Here is a 26840-nt window from a genome sequence, read left to right on the forward strand (position 1 = left end):
CTTTTTGTCAGCCGTGACCCTGCGGTCGCCCCGGCTTACACCAGGACTAATCCCCATTCTCCTCCAACACAAAACCCCCCTCCCTCTCCTTGCCTCCTCCTCCCATTCATGCCCCCTCTCTCTGCCCCGGGGGCCTCCGCTGATTCAGCCATCAAATTTAAAGAAGGAAATCATTTAACAGCCGTGGCAATTAGACACACAGTAGCAAAGCGCTTGATGCTGGAGGTCAGGGAGGAGGGGGGAGATTTGAGGAACACAGGTGGTAATAAGTTTGAGGTGAGCCCAGCTGAAAAATATAAGTGAAGCGACCGCGGGATGCTGTGATCGGATTGGCTTTTGTTTGAGATTTGGACTACTGAGGTCACAATCCTTCAGGCAGGTAGACAAACAATGATGCTTTTGGCCTAAAGGGGCAATTAAACAAACGGGTGTGAGTGCAGTTAGTTCAAGACTCCTGGACTTGATGATGCTGACAAAATAACATGAAATCAAATATTACTGGAAATGTTCCTGTTAAAATAAATTTTAAAAATGCTTTAAAAAGTAGTCAATATACAAATAGCAATTTAAAATATTTGAGCAAGGCTAAAATCAAAATAGCAAATATTGCAATTAAATGCATCATATTTGTGATTTTTCTCATTTTAAATCCAGAAAAGAAGCTGCAAAATAAATATTTACTAAAACAATAGGGAAAATACCAGAATCACAAAACTTAGCACCCTGTGTGGTGTGCTAAGTTTTTATAACACAGTTTCACAACTGGAGAAAAGGAAATAAACACAAAAAAGAGCAATTTTAGGTAGACCCACCTAAAACATGAATAAATTAATTTTATCAAAATTTTCAACTGAATATTAAAGTACATAGGCGTTTCTTAAACAACAACAATAAAAAAAGAAAAAAACATCAGTTGTTTATATTTTTTAAGTAAGACGGATTTACAGCATATTATTTTAGGCCTGCCGTGCAAAAAAATATATTTATCTTAATTTTTTGTAACAACTCCTGATTTATTCCCGATTCTGGTGAACTGACTCTAGGTTTACAAAAGAAAAATAAATTAGTGCTCCACGTTGTAAATGCGGCTTGCTCGGCCCTCTTCTAAAATGAAAGTGATTAAAAAATAAAAACACAAACTGTAACGTTTCTCCAAGAGACAAAGAAATCTTGGAAAATTTATTAAAGTCAGCGCTGCTCCGGCTTCAGCTGCAAAAATGTAGATTTGCCTTTTTGTAAATTATGTATACAGTTGCATAAAAGCGTTTTCAGTAGGCCTATTTATTCACAATTTACAAGATTTTACAACAACAGGAACAAATTCAAATTACACCGACTCACATGTTTACAAGCATCAAAACTGGAAATCAATTTAAACTGCAGCCTGTAACTTTTTTTTCTTTCTTTCTCCACACCGCTCTGCATTTATTATACGCTTCCCTCTTTAAAACATCCTCCAAACACTCGGCTGGTGTCTGTAATTCCGCCGAAATGTCGGAGAATAAAATAAGCTTTAAAATTGCACCAGCCTGTACGGATTATAATTTAAACGGTGTCAGAAGTTGGCAAGCGATCTGAGGCGCTTTCGGACAAAAAAAGATCCATCACTTTTTTTTTTTTTAAATAATTATTATTAAAAAATTAAATTAAATTAAAAGTTCAAAGTGATTGCATTATCATGACTGCAGCCGCCTATAATTTACAGTCCATCAGCAGCTGGAGCCCGCACGTGGAGTGGAAATATTTGGTTGTGTTCGCAGTGCTTACAGTTCATATGGACGTTTTAAATGTGCGTGAGGGGAACCGTCCCGTTCACCGCAGCGGAGCCCCCGCTCTGGTAGTGCTGCGGGTGCAGCACATGCAGTCTGCTTTGAACGGAGTCGCCGCCCGCCGCCTCGCCAGTGGGCAGATACATGCTGATCATGTCCCTCAGGTCTCCCGTGGGGCACGGCGGCGGTGCGCGCCCCGTGGAAACGGGCGGGCTGACGCTCGGCTCCGATTTCACGAGCGAACCCAGAGTCCCTCCGATGGCCCCGGACACGGGGGAGACCCCGGAGCTCTGGTGCTGGTGGGTGTAGCCGGTGATGCCGCCGTAGCCCGGCGGAGAGGCGCTCATGTAGCTCTGAGAGTTCGAGATCGGGCTGTAAGACAAAGCGCTCATGTCATACCTGTGCACCGGCTGCGGGTTGTGCGGGTGGTGATGCGGGTGGTGGTGGTGGTGCGGGTGATGGTGCGGGTGAGCCCCGCTGCCCGGGTGTTGGGTGTACGCCAGCTGCGCCTCCTGCATCATGGCGTGAGCCGCCGCCGCTGCGGCCGCCACCTGACCCGAGTACGTCCCGTTCGCCCAGCCGTTCACATGCGAGGCGTAGCCCGCGCTGGCCCCCACATGTCCCGCTCCGGGGCTCTCCAGCCGCTGCCCGCCGCCCATCCCCACACCCGGCGATGAACCGAGGAGTCCGCCGGCAAGTGAGTACTTGTCCTTCTTGAGTAGAGTCTTGGTCTTCCTCCGCGGGCGGTACTTGTAGTCCGGGTGTTCCTTCATGTGCATGGCCCGGAGCCGCTTGGCCTCGTCGATGAAGGGTCTCTTCTCCGCCTCGGTCATCACCTTCCACTCCGCGCCCAGCCGCTTGCTGATCTCCGAGTTGTGCATCTTGGGGTTCTCCTGTGCCATTTTCCTCCGCTGGCCCCGGGACCACACCATGAAAGCGTTCATGGGTCTCTTGATCCTCTCCTGGGGGACCTTCCCTGCGGGCCCCCCGCCTCCTCCTCCCGCATGTCCGCCCGGGTTGGATGGGTTGGTCTGGGTCACCACGGGGGAATGCAAGTCCGTCTCCATCATGATGCTGTACATTCACCTCGTCTTTGTAGGACAGAGTCAGACAGACAGAAACATTCAGCCTCCAAAAACACGGAGGGAAGAAGTGACTGAAATCCACTCAGAGCTGAAACTGCAGCGTCTTCCTCCTCCGTGTCATCCGTGGAATGGGAAGGACTTGTTGGAGCGGACTTTGGTTGAAGCTGAGCCTTACTGGGAAAAGTTACCGGTGCGTGCCCGGGCCGCGCGCTCTGACAGCAGCTAAATGAGCGCAAGGCGGCCAATGGAGAGGCGCGACCGCAGACGTGATTTGCATGCAAGGGGCTCGAGGTTCTGGTGACGTCGGAGCGCGAGACCTAAAAATTACTCCCTCTGTCATCGTTTTTGCGCGTGTAGCTAGAAAAAAACACGACAGGAGCGCGAGTCCAAAAATGAGTCAGGAGGACTGAGCGATTTAATGGATCATTTTTATTATTTCAACTCACAAATCAGAAGAAAAATGTCATTACAGCAAAATGAAACTATGCAAATAAATAAAATTCAGGTAAAATAAAATCAACTGAAAGTTAAATTATTTATACAGTTTTAATCAAAACAAATTATTTCGAAACGGCTTTATTAATTTTTTTTTTTAGCTTTACGCATGAAATATACAAATATTAGTGGGCGCCTATCCCTTCTTGATAGTAAATATGTAGTGAAAATGGGGATTAATATATTTATTCGAAAAACTATTGATATATAATTCTTGTATCTGCTTGTATCGTGGAAGACTTTAGCTGACCCTGCCTATGAGTTTCTTTTTCAGTTTTTTTATTTTACTATTTAGTTATTTTATTAATACTACATTTATTTATTTATTTATTTATTTATGTATTTATTTATTTATTTATTTATTCATTAAAACCACATTTAAAGCTTATTAGAAAACACACCAAACAGGCATTTTCACGTGTTTTGATATGCAATTTATTATAATAAATTTTACTTAATTTAAGTAGCTCACCAAACCCTTCTTTGTCTAAATTAGGGTTACAGAGCCGTCTATTCAGAGCCACAGGTGCTTTTTTTGTTGTGCTCGTTGCTAGGAAACAGGTGAGTGACGCTTAGAGCACGTGCCATTCAAAGCACATCTTTTGTTTGTTTCAGGACTGCTGAAAAAAGGAGCGGGGTAGGAAAAAAAAAGCCTGCAGTAATCCTATAATAAATGTTGGACATGTCGCAGCCTTTAAATGGTTTTAATCAATTAATGAGGCAGAATGCTGCTTCAGGAGTCGAACCAGGCAGGCCTGCAGCAGGCCATGCTTGGGTTTCATCACAAAAATAAATGCTGAAAGAGATCATTTAGTCCGTCATGACCCGCAAAACACCACTTTAAAAATGTCAGATGATTTTGTTGTCTTTTATTTTATACAGTTCTAGTCTCCCACAACAGTTAAAATTCAATTTCACCAAACTGTTTTACTCTTCTGGTAAATATATAACCAATTGAAATTTATAGTAAACCCCCCTGCCCCCCCAAAAAACAACAACAACAACAAAAAAACTTAATTAAATACAATTTAAAGAAAGACCATTCAGAACATCTGTAACTAAATGTGTCTTAATGTAAGCTACAGGAACAGAGAAGATAAACGTTTGAAATTATCAACCTTGAAAAGTATTTCTTTTGTTTTATTTTACATATAGGCATTGATTAAACATGCAAAACATTCTGAATAATATATAAAATACTTTTAAAAAGTATACATTCCCTTATAGATTTCTTTGATTTGTGTTTTTTGTCACACTTAAAACATTTAAAATGAAAAATGTTCTTACCAAACAAAGACAACCTGGTTAAATATAAAAAGCAAATTTCAAATGATGATTTTCTCTCTGTGGTGAAAAGTGATTGCACTTTAAACCTTGGAGGCAAAAACTGCCAATGAGTTTTTAAAGTCCCTGTTGAGATATTTTGGTCTGTTTTTCTTGTGGAATTATTTTTAATTCAGCCACATTGGGATTTTCAGCATGAATAACTAAAGGTCAGATTTAAGTTCCAGCCTTTGACTAGGCCTCTCCCAAACATTAGTTGTCATCCATTGAGAGGTGGACTTAGCACCGTGTTTTGGATCATTGTACTGTTGCATAACGCTTTTGAGATTAAGGTCACAAACTGAATGTCAGACATTCTGCTTCTTGGGTTTCCCAGTAGAGAGGAGAATAAATGATAACATCATTTACAACAAACTTCTCAAGTCTTAAAGCCACAAAGCAGCACTAGCTACCTCTATATGCTTTGACTGTTATGATTTTTTTCTACATGTTCAAACATACATGACATAAAGTCAAATTTTCTCCTATCAGTGTTAAAGTTTTTCTCTCCATATTGAGCTCTAGATGTTGTACTGGGTTGTTTCTTGACCTCCTGGCTGAGTCATTGTTGAGTTTTTTGAGTAACTTCAGTCTAGGGTGGGATTGTCATTGTTCTATATTTTCTCCATTTTTGGACGAGCCTTTAAAATGGGTTTATAACCCTTTCCAGACTGAGTTTCTCATCTGTACTTGAGTTAGTTAAAGATAACAGCAGCATAACATGCAATCTTTATGCCAACTTCATGTTGTTTGGCAAGTGATATTTAAGTGATTTCTTAATTATATAGGTTTAAAACTGCAGGGTGTGACCTTTATAAAAAAATATTTTTTTTACATATTTGTTGAAACTGTCACTGTCATGACAGTATGCCATGAGACGTGAGATAATCTGTAAAACAAATTGAGCTGCTCTGCCTTCTCCTAGTTACAACTAGAAGCGACCAATCAGAGCCAGTGCTAAGACCAGGGGGAGGGTCTTAGCGCTGTCAGTCCTTCTCCATGTAGCACTGCTCCGTTGCTCTATGCTATGCTATAGTATCTTCTTGATAGATCCTGTTGTGAATGCTCAGGCTAGTTAGCATAGCCATGATGATGGAAAAACTGTTTTCCTTTAACGGTAAATTGTTTCCCTGCCATTAGCACACTTAGCAGCAAGTACACAAGACTGATTGACAGCACTAAGACCTTCCCCCCGACTCTGATTGGTTGTTTTTGGTCAGGAGCGGTGCATTTCTTGAGACAGAAATAGTTGCTCTGGGAACAGGTGGAGGAAATTGATCTTTTGAAAGATTATCTGTCTCTTAACAACACATATGTAAAAAACATTTGCTTTACATAATGCAGCTTTATGTGTGGATAGTTAAATGGATTTCAGCAATCATATTTATACATATAACTGTAACGTGTTTCGGTATTCCAGTCTCCTGCTCCCTTGGCGTCAGTCCTGTGCCGGCTCTTTGGAGCCCTCTGGGATTTTGCCCCCAAAGTGGCATCTGTCAGGTGCTGCTCGGCTCTCAGCAGGCTGGTGAGCCATGTTGGCATGGCGAGGACTTTTCCTCCTTAGCTGCCGCGTTGCTCGTTAAGAGGACTCCATTGTGTGATTGCTCTGAAAGACTCGGATACCACACGTGTCTGGGAGGCAGAAATCAGATCAGGAAATGGACAGAAATATTTTACATTGACCAAATAATTATATCCTGTCAGTAACAATGCGTTGCTCTATTTACTAATGTAGTATTTATTTTTTTGTATTGATCCAGGAAGGAGAGGCAGTTTGTCAAAAGCTTTATTAAATTACCTCTGGTGTTCAGTGTTGAGGTATTTAGTAGGAGAATCAATTGACAGATGATAAAGAGAATCAGCTTCATCTGGGATTCCAGGGCCACTCTGGTCGCTTCATTTACAGTGCGGTCTAGAGCAGGTTGACCTTTCAGAGCTGACGGCTTTGTGCAACTCCTGAACAGAAAAAGGGACACCACTGTGACAGGCTTTAGCTCTGTCACACCATATTCCTGTTTTAGCTCCTGTCTGTCACTTTCTGCCATCATTTCTGGCTGCCGGTGGATTGTGACTGAAAGTGATTGTTATGAAAGCCAGCAGTGGTACTTTTCCACTAAACATTAGGGGAATGTGTTAATAAAAGCTTATTTGGTTGAAAGTTAAACATATAAATGGAGATAAACATTTATTTGCAAAACACACTCAAAATAATTAGTCCAAATGAATAGTTTGAAGTGAGTTTCTCAGTAAAATGTCCCGTTCATGAACACTTTTCCATCTTTGATCTAGAAAATGAATCTGGTTTGGTGACAATGATTTGACATCAGCATCAAGGTTTGAAAAAGTATTGAGTAGCAACAGAAATAAAGTTTTTCTGATGTTGGACTCACAGCCCTAGTTTTAACAAAAATAAATATTAAATTAATTTTTGAACATATTTTGGAGTCAGTTGGGTAAAAAGGAGCATTGCTGTTTAATGTATTAACTCACCTTTCCTGATAATAATAATAAGCAGGTTAAATAATATCTTCTTAATTCTTTCAACAAATGTACATTTTCTAAGCTTTCTAAATTTCAAACTATTAAAAGACAGAAGGTTCTTAGACCATTATTGAAGAACATGCTCTCATTTGTCCACTAACATGTATTTAGTTGGTAAAAGTTTGAAAAAAGTCCAAGTCAATCTTGAGTTGATCCATTCTGTGTGTTCCTGTTTCCTCCTGGGAGCCTGACTATGGAGGATCACATTAAATTAGTTTTCTCTTGAAGAATCCATATCCTCCTTCAGTCAGTAAGAGTTAAAATCTGCAACACACAAAACATACAAATCAAGACTTTTGCTACATTATTTTTATTTGTAAGTTGCACACTTTAAGCTGTGAATGGAGGATAAAAGGAAAGAAATGGGAGCAAGAGGAAAAAAATTGAGGAAGCAAATGACTGAAAAAAATTTCCAACCTCAGAGTTGGTAAATGTCTATGATGAAGTTGATTGCAACAGTAAACATCCTCTGTTAAGAGATCTATAGCAGCTCACCTTTGCACAGCGCTCTGTGTTAATGATGTGCAGAGTTGGAGATTACTGCTGTGACGTTTCCTAAGTTCAAATCATGCATTTAAGTGTTTTAAACATCTGTGCTAATCCTCATACTGGATCCATTAAGCTACTCAAGTCCATCAAGAATATTTTAGTAAGTTACTCTACAAAATGCAACATGACTGGATCGTAACTATGGTGATATCTGATTCACTTGACTTAATATATTTGTGATTTTCCACAAACGTTATCGGACTTGTTTATGGTATTGCTGGGTCACTGTGTGGTGTGGCTATTTATTAGTTTGCTTGTACTGTAGGTATCTGATATCTCATCAGTCAGGTTTATAACTAGGTGTACAATAAGGGGAAAAGTATTTGCTCCCTTGTATGTTTCTTTTGTTTCAACTTAAGTAAAAACTATCCAAATAAACTTGAAAGCTGAGTTTAATTCCATTTACATTTCACCCAGACAGCAATGCCTCCAACTGAGCACTGAATGTATTCTGTGACTATTCAGTAGCACCTTGTCCTTCTGTCCATTCGTCTATCTGTCCATCTATCCATCCATCCGTCCGTCCGTCCGTCCGTCCGTCCGTCCGTCCGTCCGTCCGTCCGTCCGTCCGTCCGTCCATCTGACATTATGCAGTCACATGAATACTTCAGAGCTCCAAAAGCACTTATAATGATTTTAACAGTTCCAAAAACCAAGTATACCTTAATATTCATCAATATGCACAGTTGAAACTCTCTTAATGTCCATGGTCTTCCTTATCTTGTGGGTTCAGCACATCAGCCAATTGTGTGTCAAGTAGCATTGCACCAAGGTATTTCAGTTGAATTCACTTAAAATATTTGAGATATGTTAAATGGAAAAAAAAATCATGAATTTGTTAATTTCCCCAATTAATTTGGAGTTATTTTCCACAGAATACTTAATTGAGAATAGGCGCAAGTCCAATGAGACTCGTTTCAGATTAAAAGTACTTTTTAAAAACAACCTTTAATCAGGTATGAAGAATATTTTTCATTTATCCCACATTCTTGTAATCAAATATCTGTTCATTGGTCTGATGTAATATTCTAATCTTAAATGTCTTGTTTTCATTAGCTGTATGTGAGAAATCATCATAATGAACAAAAATAAAGGCTGAAAAACATCAGTCTGCATGTAATTAATTTGTATAATGCATTTCACTTATTGAAATGAGCTACTGAAATAGATTGACTTTTTAATGATATTCCAATTTATTGAATATGACTGCATAATGTCATACCAACTCTCTTTTGGAAGTTGCAGAAATATTTTTGGTGAGTCCACAGCAAAGCTTTACCTGTGTGGAAAGTTTAGCATTTCATTTTTTTTTTGGTAGCAAACAGTTTTAATGCGTGTTAATTGTAAGGATGAAAGGTTTTTATTTTCAGCGCCTGTCAGAAAGTTCCCTTGTTTCTGTGTCTAATTTCTAATTAAAAATAAATCTGTGTTGGACGGTGTCTGGAACTCGCTCCATTAGGCCTGAGAACACACAGCGGCCTAATCCAATCAGCGGCATTTCTCCTGTGCAGCAGCTGACACTTTGTTGGTTTTAGGCTCTCTGTCACAGCAAGCTGTCAGCTCCACTGCAGCTCCACAGCACTGACAGAGCAGATATAGGCAAACAGGAAAGCACACAGCATGAATATGCAACCGTGAGCTCTGACATGTTAAAAGGTTTAGAGAAACAGTTGAATTGATTCAACACTGGGTTCCTGGGTTACTGAGGGTTTCTTGGCAGAAGAGCTAACAAGACAGAGACAGCATAGCTGAATCAAACATCTGCTAGGACCTTTTTTATTTGACAGCCACACAATGAAGACAGTGTTTTTTTTTATTTTGTCGTAGGGTGTAACATACAGTATGGACAGTGCTTCAAATGTTGTACGCAGTTATTATTAGAGCACCATGAACATGCATTTCAATTTTCTGAGAAGCTCCATGTGAAATTGATCTGCATGAGGTTTACCCTTTTCAAACAGAAACAGAAATCAGTTGACTAATTAGTCTAAGTCTAATTACTTGAGATGCAACCTTGAAAATTGTAAGTTGACTTCTTTAATGTTTTTATTAATAAATTAGCCAGTTAGCACCGACCTGCTCCAGCCATCATCACAGAGCCTGACATCCTCCTCCTATCTATTTTACGCTCTTCCAGGTGTCAGACTAAAATGGCCTGGTGTACAAGTGCTACAAAGCATTAGCACTCCTCATTTAATCATCACACATCCTCCTTTGATTGATGCCTAATGAATGGCTCGGATTGTGGTAAGAAGACTTGTTAATGGGTTTTGTGTGTCTGTCAGACAGACATTTGAGGCTGCACTCAGAAATCTTTGCTTACTCCGAAGCTCCGAAACTGTGTTTCTTATGAAGAAAATACATTATAGTTTTCTTGCCGGACAAAACACCCTCATTAGAACCTGTGGGGTGTTTAGATGGGGTTTTTGTGTTTCTTTTATTTTTAGATAATGTGCTTCCTAAAGGGATTGTTTAAACCATTTTCAAGTAAGGTTTTATGAAAGGGTTACAACTTGCAGCAGATAACTCGCTTGGTGTTTTCATTTAGTATAAATTCAGATTAGTTTGCTGCAGAAGAGGAAGCTAACAGCTAATCAGGGAGCGGCCAGGACCAAAATGAACTTGTCCGTTTCTTAACGTTACCCCGATCTCAAAACTGGCACAGCAGTTTATGCAAGAATTATTTTTGAAACAAGAATTGTAGATCTTTATCATTAAATATATGCACTTTTTCTTTTTACCAAATTCTACTAGGCCACAGATATTTAGCCCTTAGATACTGAAACTAAACAATAACTAAACTAAACACTAATTTTTCCTAAATATTTATGAATAGCACTTGCATTTATTTTTTTTTTCTTTTGATTTATTGTGATCTAATTTGGATCACAATAAATCCAAATCAGCCTTTTGCCAAACAATAAATCTTTTGGTCGAGGCTAAAACTATTTAGCTCACATACAGGTGAGTTTAAGAAAGTGACTAAAACTCAGGATCCTGACAGTGGAGTTTTTTCTGACTCCTGTAAATTCTAAGGAAATAAACCACACTGTTACATAAAAATATCTATTTTTATCTCACTCTACATCAAGTGAGCTAAAACAAATAGCAAAAGGATTTATTTATAAACTTATAAATACTTAAATTTGGCTATCTCGTGAATCGCTGATTTTATATTTAATTACATAACCACTGTTTGCTCTGGTTGCTCTGGCAACATGAAACCATTCATCTGCATTTCCTGGTTTAGCCTCAGAGATCTTTTGAGTTTTTAGACAGGTTTTTTAGAGCCTGTCTGAACTTTTTCATGATGATAAATACTTTCTTTTCATCACCATGAAGCTGATTGGCTAAGTCTTTCCATTTAAGCTGTTCTCTAATCATCTGATATGGTACTTTTATGTTTTCTTCCACATCTCACTGGTTTTGGCTTGTATTTTTTTTTTACGACATTTAAGATGATTTTAGTGAAGCAGACTGTCATTTTCTGTACTTCTTCATGTTTTTCCCTTTTTCTAATCAACTTTTTAATCAAACTATGCTGTTCTAATCAGCAATTTCTGTAATGACGCCATTTTAGACAGATTTTCAGAGAGGAATATATAGAAAGGTTGCAGATTTAATAAACAAAAAACCCGACTGACTTGGTATTTGTGCAAGAGCTAAATTAGTTTTACTTTCTAAGAATGTGACACTTAAAAGATATCACTCTTAACGAAGCAGCTTTGACCTTTAGCACTCAAATCTTTATTTCTAATCGCTGCTCCATCTGTTACACACAGGTCAAACACTGATGATGCTACAGCTACATTTAATCTGTGCTCCCCCCCTGCTACCACCGCTGCACACACACATTTAATTTAATTAGAGCTTGTGTGTCCTCCTTTCTGCCAGTTTTGCTGCGGCGCTCGGGAGCAGCCAACATTATCACTGATTGCTTCTAGATAGGAGGGAATATGATTAGACCACGTGTTCGGGTGTTTGTGTGTGTATAGGAACTGGGCAGAAATGTGACGGTGTTTGTTAGTGGTGAGAAACGTAGCAGGCCGAAGGATGAGGAGAGGGTTGGATGAAATGAAAAAGAAGGGTCTTTCCATCGTAAATGTTGTGACTTTGTCCAGAAACTCTTTAGGACGACTTGTAGTTGCTGAACTGAGCTACTTTAAAGTTTGAGAGGAGAGCTTCTCAAACTTTCTTCAACTGTAGGTCAATATCTCTGTAGGGATGTAAAAGTCTCAGTGCCAGGTATCGCAAATGCTGGATGACAACTATTGCTAGTGGAGATTAGTTATCCACAGCACCTCAAGCCTGCTCCATGCACATTGATGCAGTATTGAAGTTCAGAATATACCAGAGGATGACGACAGGTCTACATCAGAGCACCGATAGAGCAGCTGAACAGGAAAAAGATCCTTAAGCTGTTGTTATCAGTTTGATTTCCAAATGGACAGAAGATAAACCTGAAAGCTTTGATTCTTTGTGTAATAAGATTAGTGTTATTAAAGAGAGGAGGGAGGAGAAGGAAAGAGAGAAGAATAAAGATATGACCTTTAAAGAGCAAGGTGAGCAGAGAGGGAGGAACCCTGCTGAGGAGTGGCCAGAAGAAGAAAAAGAGAGAAAGAGAGCAGGGTGGGGAGCGACCCTAGTGAAAACAGATTAGTGGACCATGAAGTGGATTACCAGCAATGATAGTCCCTCAGAGAGCGGTCGGTCCAGGCCAGCGCAAACACCATGAACACATCAAAGCGATCTGTATCAGTCCAACCTGCCGGTCTAATGCAAACACACACATAGCTGATTGATAGCAGTGGGCTCAGTTTTCTAAACGTTAAAACTCAATCAGTTTAGGTCAAGTTTAAACTTCAAGTAGTTTAAATGATCTCCAAACTACAGAGATGTTGCTTGAAAGAGAGAATACGTGAAAAACATTTTATGTTCAATAAGCTTTATATTTCTACAGGTCACACTATTTACCATATTAAACATAAAAGCAAAATTATGTTTTCTTGTCTAATTGTTGCCTGTTGGCAACATTGTGCCATTTTGGAAGAACCTATTGAAATTAATTTGTCAAATAACTATTTTAGTTATTAGTTTTTTTTTCACAATTTAATCAAGATGATGTAATGAAAAAGAAGGTAGAAATTACAGTGCTGTGGGAAGCTGCAACATTATTTGTGTTAAACAATAAAAATGTATATTTTTCTTGTTTCTCTTTTCTCAGATTCTCTGCCAACAACCATCAAACGATGCTTGAAGCTAACAGAAGGAAACTAGGATCAGTGAAGGGCCAGCTTCTTCCACAGGGGAGGAAATATTAGAAATGACACCCCAACAATAGTATGACAAGGGGTTATGAATCATTGAAACTAAAGAGTAGTCCTGACTGATTCTTCTCAACTATAACAAATTAAATGAGGTTAATTGGAAATGGTAAAGTCCTCTGTGACTACCAACAGTTTTATGGACAATTTAATCCAATTTCAGCACAAAAGTCAAACTTTTTAAAACAATTTCTCAAACTACAGGCACAAACTATGATGTATTTCATTGGGATTTAATGTGATAGACCAACACATGATGTATAATTGTGAAGTGGAAGGGAAATTATTGAGGGCTTTGTACAGTTAACCGAAGCAGAGGACCTACAGACTGGTTTCAGCTCATTTCTCAGTGAAAACAAATTATTATATAACTAACAAGTGCAACTGATGAGGGATCAGAGACTTCAATGTTAAACTGAACTGAGCACATCACATTTAAAAGGGTAAAGGTAACTGATGTACACGGAAGAATGTTTTGTTTTTTTAGATTTTGACAGATTCACACAGAATTAGATTTCTGAGAAAAAGGTCAAAATTTAGAGATTAGAGTCCTAATTTTTTTCCAGTATCCCTCTCCCGTAGATTTTAGCTTGTGTTTTAACAAAAAATGTACGAATGGTTCTAGTGACACAATAATCTTACTTTTATGCTTGTTTTTCATAGTTTTAGGCTTGCTTAAGCAGACACCTCTGTGTGTGTAGACGGTGCCGCTGGCCAAGAACAGCTAATCCCATTTAACACAAACATTACAACGGCTAAGTTTTACTGACACGTCTGAAAATTGTTCTGTGGACCAAAACGTTCGGTCAGCTGAAGCAAAGAAACACAAGCTGGAGTCTTTCTGGTCTTTCCTAAATGTTCTCTACTTATTTACAGCTAGAATGCCTTGAAGTTTTTTTCAGTCTGTATTGTGGAGGATTTTCCTCCAGAGAATAAATCGAAGAATTTTTGTTTCAAGCTGGAAATTCCTGTAAAGGTCAAATTGGTCTCTAACAAGCACACACACAAATCAATAAGCAAATGAAATGATAAAAGACTCTAAAGCCTTCCTTCTTGCTGACATTTCTGTCTTGCCTGCTGAGGGGAAGTTTTGATACGAGGGCCCCCCTAGGTGGAGGATGGGGGTCCACTCTTTCTCTGTCTTCCCCTTCCACTCAGCCTAAATGAGGGCTTTTTTGCAGCTGTTGGTGGGGGGTGTCTGCTCCAGGAAGAATGAGGACTTCCTGTGGAGGGCCTTTAAGAGCGGGGCTGAAGGGTCTGTCGCACGCTCACTCTCTCTCTCCCACAGTTTGTCTCGATGTCTCTCGCCCGTCCTAAATGGGGTCAAGCTTCAAACCAGGACCAGCTCCTTTCAAAGACCCTAAAGAGCAGTTTTCCACCTGCCCTTTTCTCCCCTCCCTCCATAACCTTTTCATCACATTTTCTTGTTCGCTTTTCATTCCTCTCTCCACTTCCTTTCCATCCCATCGACAGTGATGCATCCATGCGCTCGTTTACAAAAGGGACAATATTTCTGAGATGATTAAGGAAACAAAGAGACAACATAGAGTGCTGTGAAAAACTTGAGATTTATTCTGGTTTTGCTGTTTTGTCACACTTAGATGTTTCAGATCTGAAAAGCAGTTGGAGTGTTTTGGCTGTCAACACTTCCAGATGGCCAGCAATGAAACATAAAGAGCATGTTTAAGGTTCATTTGAATTGGATTTTAGTTCAGACTTTGACTAGACCATTACAAAACTTCATTTTTGTATTATTCAGAGGCAGCCTTGCCTTGATGCTTTGGATCCTCATCCTCCTGTTGAACCACAGTGTGACTGTGGTTAAGGTCCAGTACTGCAAGCCAAGCAAGCCCAAACCATCATACTGCCACTACCATGTTTTAGGTGAAATGCAACATGACTAACATTTTTCTAACAGGCCCGTTTTTTTCTTGTCATTTCACAGAATATTTTCTGGGAATTTTGGGGATCATCTATGTTTTTTTGGCAAAGGTGAGTTTGAAGGTTATGGTCTTTCAGCATTTAGAGACATTTTATAGAAATAGATTATGTGTTTGGTTTGTGAAATTGAGCTCAGAATCTGTCTAAAGCTTGCAGTTTATTCAGTCGGCTTGTTTTGGATTAAAATAAGTTATATAATCTGAAATATTTGTGACTAGAAGGAAAAAATAGAAGGCAAGGACCAAATACATACATTAGCTGTATTTCCATTAATTATAAACTTGTGCAAATGAATGAAAACATGCCAATTTATGTAGTTGCTCCAACTCCTGAATAAGACACTGACGACTAATAAGAAGTATTTTTCCTGTAGCTGTTTACATCTGTTCCTGTCATGTTTGAGGACTTATTGTGTGAACAAGCATGATTTTAATGTCATTTCTTATTTAATGGAATCAGCACAATTGTGAAATTGTGTTTTCTTTTTACATCAGCAGAATATCAACAAAGATTTGCACATATTTCTAATGGAAATGCAGCTACTGTCTTTTACTGGGATTCTACATGAGAAATCAACAATGTAGTGCATAATAGTACTTAGCCTACTGTATTTAAATACCCCTCAATGTTTTCTGACGTTATCTGGATGTAATTCCATGTCAATATCAATGCAGCTGTTGAGTTTTTAAGACATAGTTAGGTTATAAAACATATAAAAAGAAAGCATTTCTCAGGGCGTTATGTTATTTTTTTTTTACCAGTGACCTGGAGGACGCTTCTAGTCTTTTTATGCGTTCCAAATGTCTGCTGTCGTTGAGAGAAGGCATTACAATCATTTTTAGCTGAAGCAGATTTGATGCTTAAATAGAAAAAAAAAACTCACTGAAAATTGGATGAGGAAAAAAATGCAAGAGGGAACCTCCCACTATTAGCTGGAGCTACATACCTGTCTCATTTTTACAAGGTGTCCATGTCTTCTTGATGTGTTTGAATATTGATCGATAAGTCCATTAGAGATGCAGAAAGCTCTGTACCATCCATCCTCTCTGTGTTCCTCTCCACCCAGGCTGATTCTAAGCTTCCCTTCCATCCTGGGTTTTATTTAATTTGTTCATATAATGGACATGAATGAACATGAATGAACCCTGGGGTTTAGGGCGACCAATGAGGTTGGGCCAGCTCACCAACGTGTGTCAAAAGAGACACAATAACTGGCTTTATTTTTGATTGGCTTCTCCTTTTTTTGAGAATGACTTCCAAAGTGCAATGTCCCATTGTAGGACCAGAATGAAGCTTAACAATGCAGCATGGGCTCCATGAGGAGGGGGTTGTTAGACTTCTAGATCCAGGCTTTAGGCCTGTACTGGACAACAGTGTAGTGTAGTAACTCTGCCTGGGGTTAGATTCACAATGGAAGGGCTTTAGTTCCCATTGTGGAAGCTATGTCAACAGAGAGGCTGCTGGGAGCATCGCTGGCTGGCATGGAAAAAATGATCTGTCTTACACGTAACTTTATATATAGGAACAAGGTTCTTAAGAGTTCTAGGTGCACAGACAGACTGATGTAAACCTGTCCGGTTTGTTACAAATCATTGTCAATGTTTTTTTTTTTTTCTCTCCAGCTTTCTGACAGTCTGAAGAGACAAACAGGCATCTGTTGCACAGGTTGGTTGGTGCAGTCAGTAAAGTGCTGTGCATTGACTCCAGTGATTGTGGGTTCAAACCCTAGTTGTGGCAACATCTGAGTCAGTGTAAAAATGTGCTATAGAACACCAGTGGAGTGGGGATGCATCTGTCCTCACTGTTTACAGAGAGAAAGACCTGGACTTCAAGATCTTCCTGTTGTAAGATGTACCAAGACTAAAATAGGAAGGCATCCTTGCTCCACCTGTGCCATTTGGCACTCAAAAATTTTTATTGAAAAGAAAGTTTCTACCTCTACTCCAAGATTAAGAAGCATTATTAGCGTTTGGTCTGATGGCATCAGACATCAATTATGAAGGATATGGGTTCAAATCCTAGAAAGAATGTCTATTTTGTCAGTCTCTTTCAAAGTCACCATTGTTACAAGATAAGAACTTTCCATTTGTAGATTTAGTTGCTCCGTGTTTAAGTTTCTGACTTTATGGTTCTTCTGAAAGTGGACATAAAAAACAGACATGGACGAGGAGTGACAGTAGATAATACAACTTGTATAGAAAGCACAAAGTTTGAAAAAGTTTTGTGAAAAGCACCCGATCCAGCATTCAACTCCAAGTAGAGTTATCTATATTTTAACAATAATTGTATATAAAAACACAAATGCACTACAAGAACACATCAATATGAAAGAGAACAATCTCATAGAGTATTTGATATGTCAACAAACATAAAAAGTCCAAGTTCAATGTCTGGAAGAGCAAATAGTTTTATCAAGGATTGAAAACAGAGATAAATGTGTTATGAGTTAGAAAAGAGAAGGTTCTTATGGTGTGGTGGGATTGTCATCAGTTCTTAAACCAAAAGGTCATAAGTTCAAGTCCTGGTAAGTTCTCTGAAAGGCCTTTTGATTTGTTGACTTGTTTTTGCCTTTTGCCAACATTGACTGCAGAAAAGATAAGTGAGCCAGGAGAAATTTCCAAAGCATAGACGGGCCTATGGTCTACAGGTTATGGCATCAGAGGATAAGGGTTCAAATCTTGCTAGGAAAGCATAGTATATACCACTTTGGTCAGCATTGTTCAGTCAATATTGACACCTCGAAAGAGGAATGTGCCATGAGAAACTTCTAAACCATGGAGGGTTGTGTAATCCACAGGTTATGGCATCAGATGTCAAGTACAAAGGAAAAGGGTTCAAATCCTGGAAAGGATTTTTCATTTTCTCAGTTTTCATGCAAAAAAAACAAGAAAATGAAAAATCGGCAGTATCACCAAAAAACTCTGAAATCGGTGCATGGAAAGGATGTCTATTTTGTCAGCATCTTTGTCACCATTGACAGCAGAAAAGATAAATGTGCCACAAGAAACTTCTGAAGTGTGGAAGGTGGTGTGGTCCACAGGTTATGGCATCAGACCTCAAGTACAAAAGATGTGGGTTCAAATCCTGAGCTTGGTCTGTAAATAATTGGTATTTATTGGGATTTTAGATTAAAACACACAAAGTTCTTAAAAATCAGGCAATGTGTTCAGAAAAACATGATCTTTGCTTAAATATGTTGTTTTTTTATCAATCTATTTTTACTCCAGGAATGCACCGATTTCAAAGTTTTTTGCTGATACTACCAATATTTCATTCTGCTGTTTTTTTTACATTAAAAACAGAGAAAATGAAAAATTGGCAGTATCAGCAAAAACCTTTGAAATCGGTGCATTTGTACTCCAGGAATGCACCGATTTCAAAGTTTTTTGCTGATACTGCCGATATTCCTGTTTTCTTGTTTTTGGAATATTGGCAGTATCAGCAAAAAACTTTGAAATCGGTGCATTCCTGGAGTAAAAATAGATTGATTAAAAAAAAAAACATATTTAAGCAGAAATCATGTTTTTCTGAACCTGTAATCTTAATTGACTCATTATGATGAACTTAGTGTGTTTTAATGTAAAAATCCATTAAGTACGAATTATACTGACCAAGATCAGGATTTGAACCAACATCTTTTGTACCTGAGGGCTGAGGCCATGACCTGTGGACCACACAACCTTCCACGCTTTAGAAGTTTCTCATGCTGCATTTATCTTTTCTGCTGTCAATATTGACTGAAAGATGCTGACAAAATAGACATCCTTTCCATGCACTGATTCAAAGTTTTTTGGTGATACTGCCGATTTTTCATTTTCTGGGATTTTTTCATGAAAACCGAGAAAATGAAAAATCCTTTCTAGGATTTGAACCCTTGACCTTCATACTTGATGTCTGATGCCATAACCTGTAGGCCACACGTTAATCTATGCCTCTTAATTTTGAAGTAGAAACTTTCTTTTTAATAAAAATTTCAGTGCCAAATGGCACAGGATGCCTTCCTATTTTAGTCATGGTACATTGGTCAATCTTATGGTCTTTCCTCTCTGTAAACATGGGGATGGACACATTCCCACTCCCCTGGCATTCTGTCTCCACCTTGACGTGGCACATTTTTACACTGACTCAGACATTGCATTTGAAGGTTACCACAACCAGGGTTTGAACCCACAATCACCAGATTCAGAGCACAACACTTTACTGACTATGCCAACCATTCTGCTGAACAGATGCCTGTTTGTCACTTAAGACTGTTAGAAAGCTGAAGAAAAGCTTAAAAAAAACATGAATGACTGCAAAAGTCATTTATGTGTCACTTCTTACATGAGCTCAACATGTTCAATTCAACCAACTCTAGCTGTTTAAATTAGGTCCTTCCCCCCAGGCAGAAATACACACAAAACTACTCTACTCGTCTCCTGGGTGCAAAGAGGCAACCTCAAAGCTGAACAAACAGTAGTGACCAAACACAAATGAACACATGTACAGAAAAACAAAACAGCAGCATACTTTGCAGCTCTCATTACTAGCAAACACAAAAGGAGCCACTGAGTCAACCCACAGAGGTTCAACACTCAGAAAAAAACAGAACTCTCCACAATCTGCTTCTGCACTAAAACATCCTCAATGCAACCATTTCCCATCATCTGTTTGGTTCACTTTTTTTTTTCTCAACATGCAGGGGAGAACAGTGTGGAGTAGGTAAAGAGGCTGGTGGACATCTCTGGATTCAGCATCAGCAGTCTGACATTAGCTGCTATTGTTTCTCTGGGAGATGAAGAGAAAGAGAACAGCTGTTCAGCACAGAAGCATCAGAAAGTCGAAGCCTGACGTCATGAGGCAGAAAAAAGGTCATCAGTAAAGAACAGTAGCAGCACAGAAACAGAAATACATATTGAGTTGGAATAGTTACGTCTAAATGAGGTGTTTTCATTGAACCTGGACAAAAATACTTCATAAAATTATTCAAATCAATTTGTTTTTTGTGAATTTTAATTTATTTTAAACAGTTTACTATTTTTTTACTCTATTTTATGATGTTCCTCTGAAAGTGTACTACTCTCCTCACACCTTCATATTTTCACTTTCCAATCCTCCAGCATCCTCACACTGATCACTAAAGACTCCTATTATCTTGTCTACACCTGTGATCAGAACAAATGCACAGTCCCAGCTAATGACAAGCCCCCCGGCTGACCCGCTGACCCACATCACAATGAAGAAAGAAGCAGATCGCAACAGCTGGGCAATAAGATGAAGGGCTTGCTTTGGGTGATGAGATAAAACGAGTTACAAGACGGTAATGGAGAGTTCAAGAGCAAGACAGGAGGACGACAAGAGGAGATAAGAGGTTAAAGGAAGTGAAAGGACTGCAGAGTTTGTATTGGGCATAAAGGGAAGTAGTAAAACGGAAACTGGGTTGGGAATAAAGACCTAAAATTTCCATCCATATGACTATTGATGTTATATTTGAGAATGAAATAACACTGCCAGGTATGTGGAAATATCTTGGTGCACTTGAAATGACAAAACTAACTTGCTAGAAACTTTTCAGTAAAACATAGGAGCTTATTTTAAGTAAATAATTCCTTAATACTTATTCTACTGGCAGATTATTTCACTCATAAGACATTTCTCCAATGTTCTAAGTGAAATAATCTGCCAACAGAACTAGTACGTATGTTGTAGATCATCAAATAGATCTGATTCTAACAGGATAACCAGAATAAGTACAACAAGCTATTTTCACGTTGTTGAATTAAATGTGAATAACCCCCTTTTTTGATAGCTGGGTTCAGTTACAACAAACACACTCAGGCCTCCTCATTACCAGACATATAGAAAGAACATATGTTACATAGAACCCACCTGACAGCACAAAGCAGGCTAACACTTGTCCAATAGCAACTCATTATGCCCCAATAAATAATTTCCAACAACAAATGAGAAACAAATTCACTGATTCAACAATAAGATGGAGAGACTGGGCAAAAACCAGTCTCTCCATCTCCATCAACAAGAACAAAACACTGACTTTCTAAATCAGATTTATCTCCAAGACTCCTGGGAAAATATTGGGAAAGTTAACGTCTTGTTGTGTCTGGCGTAAAACAAGTATAGCGTTTCAAAAAAACAACATACTGACCGTCAAACATGGTGGTGGTGAGATTATCAGCTTCAGGATGTCTTGGTGTAACTAGAGCAAAAAGCACAAATCTGTAAGAAGGCAAAGACTTTTTCGGAACAAAATAATGTTTTGTTTTTTTTCTATATAAGCCTAAAACAAACCTTGTTCTTCTTATGTGTGACAGAGGAATGGGAAGGTGCAGGATGAAAGCTGCAGAACAACTCGATCAGTCAACGTGGACAGATGATCAGGATAAGAGAAGAAGAAGAAGCTCTGTCCATCAGTCTGTCTCTCCAACATGAAGACCAACCATCATCATCCCATCACTCCTGAACTAAACATACACACACACACACACACGTCATTCCATGTGGTAGCACATGCTGTCAAACTGCACTGATGAGATGTCTATAACATTCTTTCACTTTGACAGAGAATCTAAGTATAATTTTAAGAAAATAAAATCCCCAAAACACAAATCTTTTCTACATCTCTACCTAAATCTTTCACTCTGTCAAATAAAAACAATATTTCTCACATTTTCAGAAAATGCATCTGACATAATTTGATGTTTTCTCTGAAAAACAAAAATTAAACATCAGTCGATCTGACAGGTGAAATGTCTCAAGTTGCAAAGCAGATCACAAGCAGCCTAAAGATGAAAATCTGAAGAAACCAGCTTGGATATTTCTTCCTGCATCATGAACTTAGCAATAAAAATCATTTTGAGCGTTTAAGAAATGATGTACGTTGCTCTTCTTCTTTGCTTCCTAATTAACTACATTTTCAAGGCATCAGTAAGCATCCAATCATCTCCAGTTCAGCCCAACTTTGTAAGAGCAGTTAAACCTCAACAAAAACTTGAAAGGGTTCAAAGGTGAAGCTCGAGAAAAGGTCTATTCATTCAAGAGCTGCAGCTGTTAAATTATACTTTCCTTTATGAACGTCTCAATTCGACTCAAACTCCTTTTACCTACTAACTACAGGAGCAGAGAAACTCTGAGCCTGTGCTGCTTTTCTTCTGCTGTCTCTGCCTTCATCCTCTGGAATAATGAGATCGACATTCACCTCCATACATTCGCAGTGAATCGGTTCACACACTTCATCCCTCAAGGCCACATATTTACACTGTGTGAAAAGAGGCCATTATAATTGATGTTAAATATGACGCAAAACAAAGATGATTATATGTCTCCATGCATAAAGTCAACCTCTACTTAGAAATGAAGATCACCGTTTAGTTCAGATTTATATTTTCACTGATCAAAACTAACTCAAAATCCTATCAAAGATCTGCTTTAACAATGAAGCTACAGAGACAATAAGTCACATTTCCTTACTGAAGACTATGAGAAGATTTTAAATCTTCAGATGTCTAAGTGGGGACGTGTTACAAACATGTACTGTGAATCACCTTTTTCATTTTTATTATTCTCTTCTATAAAACATGCTTTCTTTTAAAAATCTACAAATGAACAACTTGAGTAAACACTAAAAACATGTGTGTGAAGCAGAAAGAAAGGCAACACAGGGTTTTTTGTTTCTGCCTTTTCCTCAAACACACACACACACACACACACACACACACACACACATGAATTTGGTATGGGAGCAACAAAGAGGCCAAGAGGAGGCGACAGTTATCAGCTGCTGTAGGAAATTAAAGGGACGGTCCGCGGTTAATATGCAGATATGCAGATGGGTTGACGGAGCCCTCTCTCGCTGTCTGTCAGTTGTGTGCCAACCCCCCACCCCAACCCACACACACACCTAGAGGCAGGTAAAGTGTGAGGACACAGTGTGTATCAGTGTGCAACACCAGATGGGATGAGCAGGTTGATTAATCTCTGTGACATGAATACCAAATCAGAAGCTGAAAAGTGAGAGTGAATACAGATAGGGATGATTGAGGCTGTGATGATAATGACAATGATGGCGGGTGCGTGAGCGTGTACGTGTGATGCAAACATCCCCTCTACGTTCGATTAGATCACGCTCCGGACTGAACGCGCTGGTTCTTCAAAGTCTGAGTTTCGGATCGTCACAGGAATCATTAGGAGATATGAAACCGCAGTCAGTTCAGCTGATCAACTCAGATCTGCAAAACCTCACGTCGTTTTCCTGGCAAAGGAAACTTGAAGTGTGAATATACAGCTCTGGAAAAAATTAAGAGACCATTTTACTTTCTGTATGGATATATTTGAGTGAAATGAACATTGTTCTTTTATTCTATGAACTACTGACAACATGTCTCCGAAATTCCAAGCAAAAATTTTTATTTATTTGAAGAAAATGAGAAATGGTCAAAATAACGAACAAGACGCAGCGCTTTCAGACAGTTTATAGATATCAAATAATGCAAAGAAAACAGGTTTATATTAATTTATAAACAGCAATACTAATGTTTTAACTCAGGAAGAGTTCAGAAATCTAAATTTGGTGGAATAACCAAGAGGTTTTCAATGGGGTTCAGAGAAGTGGGCTCTTCATTTTTTTTCCAGAGCTGTAAATTTATAAAATGTTTTCTTAGTGTATGAGTCACTCAATGCTTTTTAACTCTTAGAGCTTGTGTTGCCTGGATAAAATGAAATAACTACCTCGTTCTTAACAGGTTTTGAAATTAAAAAGTCTTCAAATAAACAAAACAACATCTGTCATACTTTACTGGTGTCATTCTAGGCCCTGATAAGCTCTCTATCAGCTGATGTTAGTAATGTACATTTCACTAAGCATGTTAAAAATTATTTGGGCTTCTTTTCCCAAAAGGAGAATGTTGCAGAAAACGTGAGGATTATTCAAATGCAACTTGGGATTCAAACCCAGAACCTTCTTGCAGCAACACCAGAATCAATCTGCTGGAAATTTCAACCATTATCTTTTATACATATGTAAGTCTTCATATATTAAAGGACTTTTAAACAGCTTCTTTTTTTATGAAAGTGACAATGACCAACAAATCAACTATATTGGTACAATTTTGATGCTAAATCAATCAATACATCACATGTATTGATTAGCAGAAATCTGAGAATCTGGAGTAAGACTTGGGCATCAATGTTCACAAAACGCTCAACATCTAATCTGACTGAGATTCAAGGAGCAATAGGTAAGAGTTATAGTCTCTAAATGAGCAAAGCTAGAAGCTAAAGGAAAAGGAAGAGTATTGACTGAAAGGCTGAATGTAGCTCCTGCCTCACTTTTCAGATCTTTATTTTTCCCCTGATGTCTCTCAAAAATACACTGACATTTATGGTTGTAACGTGACTAAATGTGGCAAAGTTCACCGCAATGTAAAAATAAGCATATAATACAAAAGGCCCCTTCAAAAGTTCACAGCTTTCTGTACCATAAAAATGTTTCTTTTTTTCCATTTAAAAAGAGGAAAAGCCATAAAGAGTCAAAGTGAACATGATAAAAACACACTCCTTAGGGGAAATGTGAGTCAGGGCCACAATGTTGTTATTACAGATTGATATACACTTTGGTCCCCTTTTATTCAAACAGCTCACCTCTCAAAATCAGATGCTCAGAGCTCTTTTGATGACTACTTTGAGCTGAATGCGTGTTATTACAGGTATTACATGAAATTGCCAGTGTTAGGCGGAGGGGATTATGATGCTTTTGGGTCAATACTTCCTCTGAGGTGTTTGGCGGCTGCAGCTGAGGAGCGATTAGACCTTTTGTCTGTCAATCTGCCTTCATATGGGGTGGTTATCACACACACATTATAACCACAACCAACTGCACTTTTGTGGTGATTACAGCCTTGGGTATATCAGGCCCTTTCAGTATGCTGAGAGGTGTCAGTGCGGCTTCGGGCCGTCCCACAAGCACACAGCTGCTTGGGCGAAAGATGACAGGTGAAAGAATTTAAGAGCTGAAATTATGACTTGATAAGCTGAAATCTGCTGGTATATGGGTATTCATCAGCTGGTTCCATTTCTCCCCCGTTTTCCAAACGGATTTTTTCTGAGAACTTTCTAAGCAACAAGTCACTTATGAGTTCAAGTGCATTTTCATTTTTACTTCTTTCTGTATTTCAAGGAATATCTTAGTGATAATATACAGAGGTTTCCTTTAGTTTTTTTTTTCTTTTTTTTTTACTTTTTTTTTTTGCCACAATTTCTTCAAACACTTATACAAAATTAGAAATGATAAATACAAAAAGCAACTACAGTAAGGCACATTTTTTTGATATCCAGACCCAAGTCAGAGTATTTCCAGGACTGCACAATCAAGAAATTACTTAAATAGAGCCTGTCTAACAGGATGAAGGAGGTGAGATCTCCAAAAGCATCACATCACTTAGGCTCTGACATCTATCAGTGTGGAAAGTGAAGCATTACCCAGAAATGGAGCAAACATGGAACAGTGGTAAACCTTCTCAGCAGTGCATAGCCGACCACAGTTGCATTAAAACCTTAATCAGGTTATAAAAGAGGCCAGTACAACATGTGAAGTTCTGCAGGCCTCACTTCAGGCTTAAACAGTCAAACTTGACTGTGAGACAATAAAAAAAGAGACCGGGTTAACATGGGGCTGGGAGTGTTATTACCTGTCACTCCTTTGGTGCTTCAAGACCTGATTCTCACCGAGGTTAGGGACCAGAGCCACTCCTGAATACTTGAGACCAACCAGTAAGAAGACTTATGATTGCTTAATTTAATCGTTCCAACACCAAATATAATTTAACATGCTTTAATACGAACACTGGAAACAGTCTTAGCTCTACCACAGAAACTAATATCTACAGTCCTCCTTTTTCCCGCTTTTGGGGGTACAGCCAATCAGCACCAAAGAAAATAAATGTCCCTTCTTGATTGGCTGCTTTGCAGGTGCAGCCAATAGCGTGTTGAGTATCATTTTACCTGGATATTTCAGCTTCCACAATACATATTCCTTAAAATATTTTAGACATGAAAATAATTTAGTCACAGTTCACTGAAAAACCTGCAAATAGGTGGGGGTCCTCTGTAATGTGAAAAGATGCAGACTTTTTAAAATGTTCAACTTTTTTGTGTAAATACTATAAATTTGTGGTGTTTTTACTCTAAGTCTGGCTTTTTCAGCAGAACTATTAGACGTTTTATCAGATCACATTTCTAAGTAGAGAACGTAATGCAGTTAGTTAGATCCCGAGTATTGGACTGCTGCATGCCGTGCAAATAAGCTAATTATTAATTAACAGTATCAATGAAAGCACATGAAGACTATTAAATTTATCTACTATATTATTTTTTTTCTGAAAACTTTCAAACAAAAGTGAAAAGCTTTTCATGCTTTATATTTTCAGTCTAATAATGCACTTAAAAAAAGTCTCTCTGTTATTAGTACAGCACAAGCTGGAGTAGAGTGATGTTATTAGAAGACCCAGTCAGGCTCACAGTAGGGGTTGAGCCGACTGGGTATGCTGATTTCCACTTTACTTTTGTGTAGGCTAATAAAAAAATGAAAAACCCTGAGCCTAATGGGATTTGGTGATAAGAAATTACCAGCACCGGGGTCCTTCTCTTTTGTCTCTTGCTGGGTGTTCGGCGGCTGAGCCAATAAGAGAGCGCCCAGGACCGCCGTTACCTTAGAGACGGGAGAACACAGGCCGCGGCACCGCCATGATAAACGAGAGCTGTTTGTCAAAGTTCTCTTGAAACACACATACATGCATGCACACTTCAGTCTGCTACTAATG

General features: G+C 38.8%; 1 protein-coding gene and 1 long non-coding RNA gene across 3 annotated transcripts in view; both read right to left on the minus strand.

Annotated features, from left to right (window-relative positions):
* Window positions 1–1392: 1392 nt before the first annotated feature.
* sox1b (SRY-box transcription factor 1b) lies at window positions 1393–3157 on the minus strand. Its single transcript, XM_007565351.2, has one exon. The coding sequence runs from the start codon at window positions 2849–2851 to the stop codon at window positions 1784–1786; it is 1068 nt and encodes a 355-aa protein (XP_007565413.1). The 5' UTR covers window positions 2852–3157; the 3' UTR covers window positions 1393–1783.
* Window positions 3158–6228: 3071 nt separating this feature from the next.
* Window positions 6229–26840, minus strand: part of LOC103147145 (uncharacterized) — a 77275-nt gene continuing 56663 nt past the window's right edge. For both annotated transcript variants that reach the window (XR_001663820.1, XR_001663821.1), the window contains 4 exons: window positions 21316–21488; window positions 21173–21223; window positions 6471–7477; window positions 6229–6304 (listed from right to left, as the gene is read on the minus strand). This is a non-coding gene — a long non-coding RNA (uncharacterized LOC103147145). The remainder of the gene's footprint in view (window positions 6305–6470; window positions 7478–21172; window positions 21224–21315; window positions 21489–26840) is intronic.

Source organism: Poecilia formosa, unplaced genomic scaffold (genome assembly GCF_000485575.1).
Source record: "Poecilia formosa unplaced genomic scaffold, Poecilia_formosa-5.1.2 Scaffold174, whole genome shotgun sequence".
In the NCBI taxonomy this organism is placed as follows: domain Eukaryota; kingdom Metazoa; phylum Chordata; class Actinopteri; order Cyprinodontiformes; family Poeciliidae; genus Poecilia; species Poecilia formosa.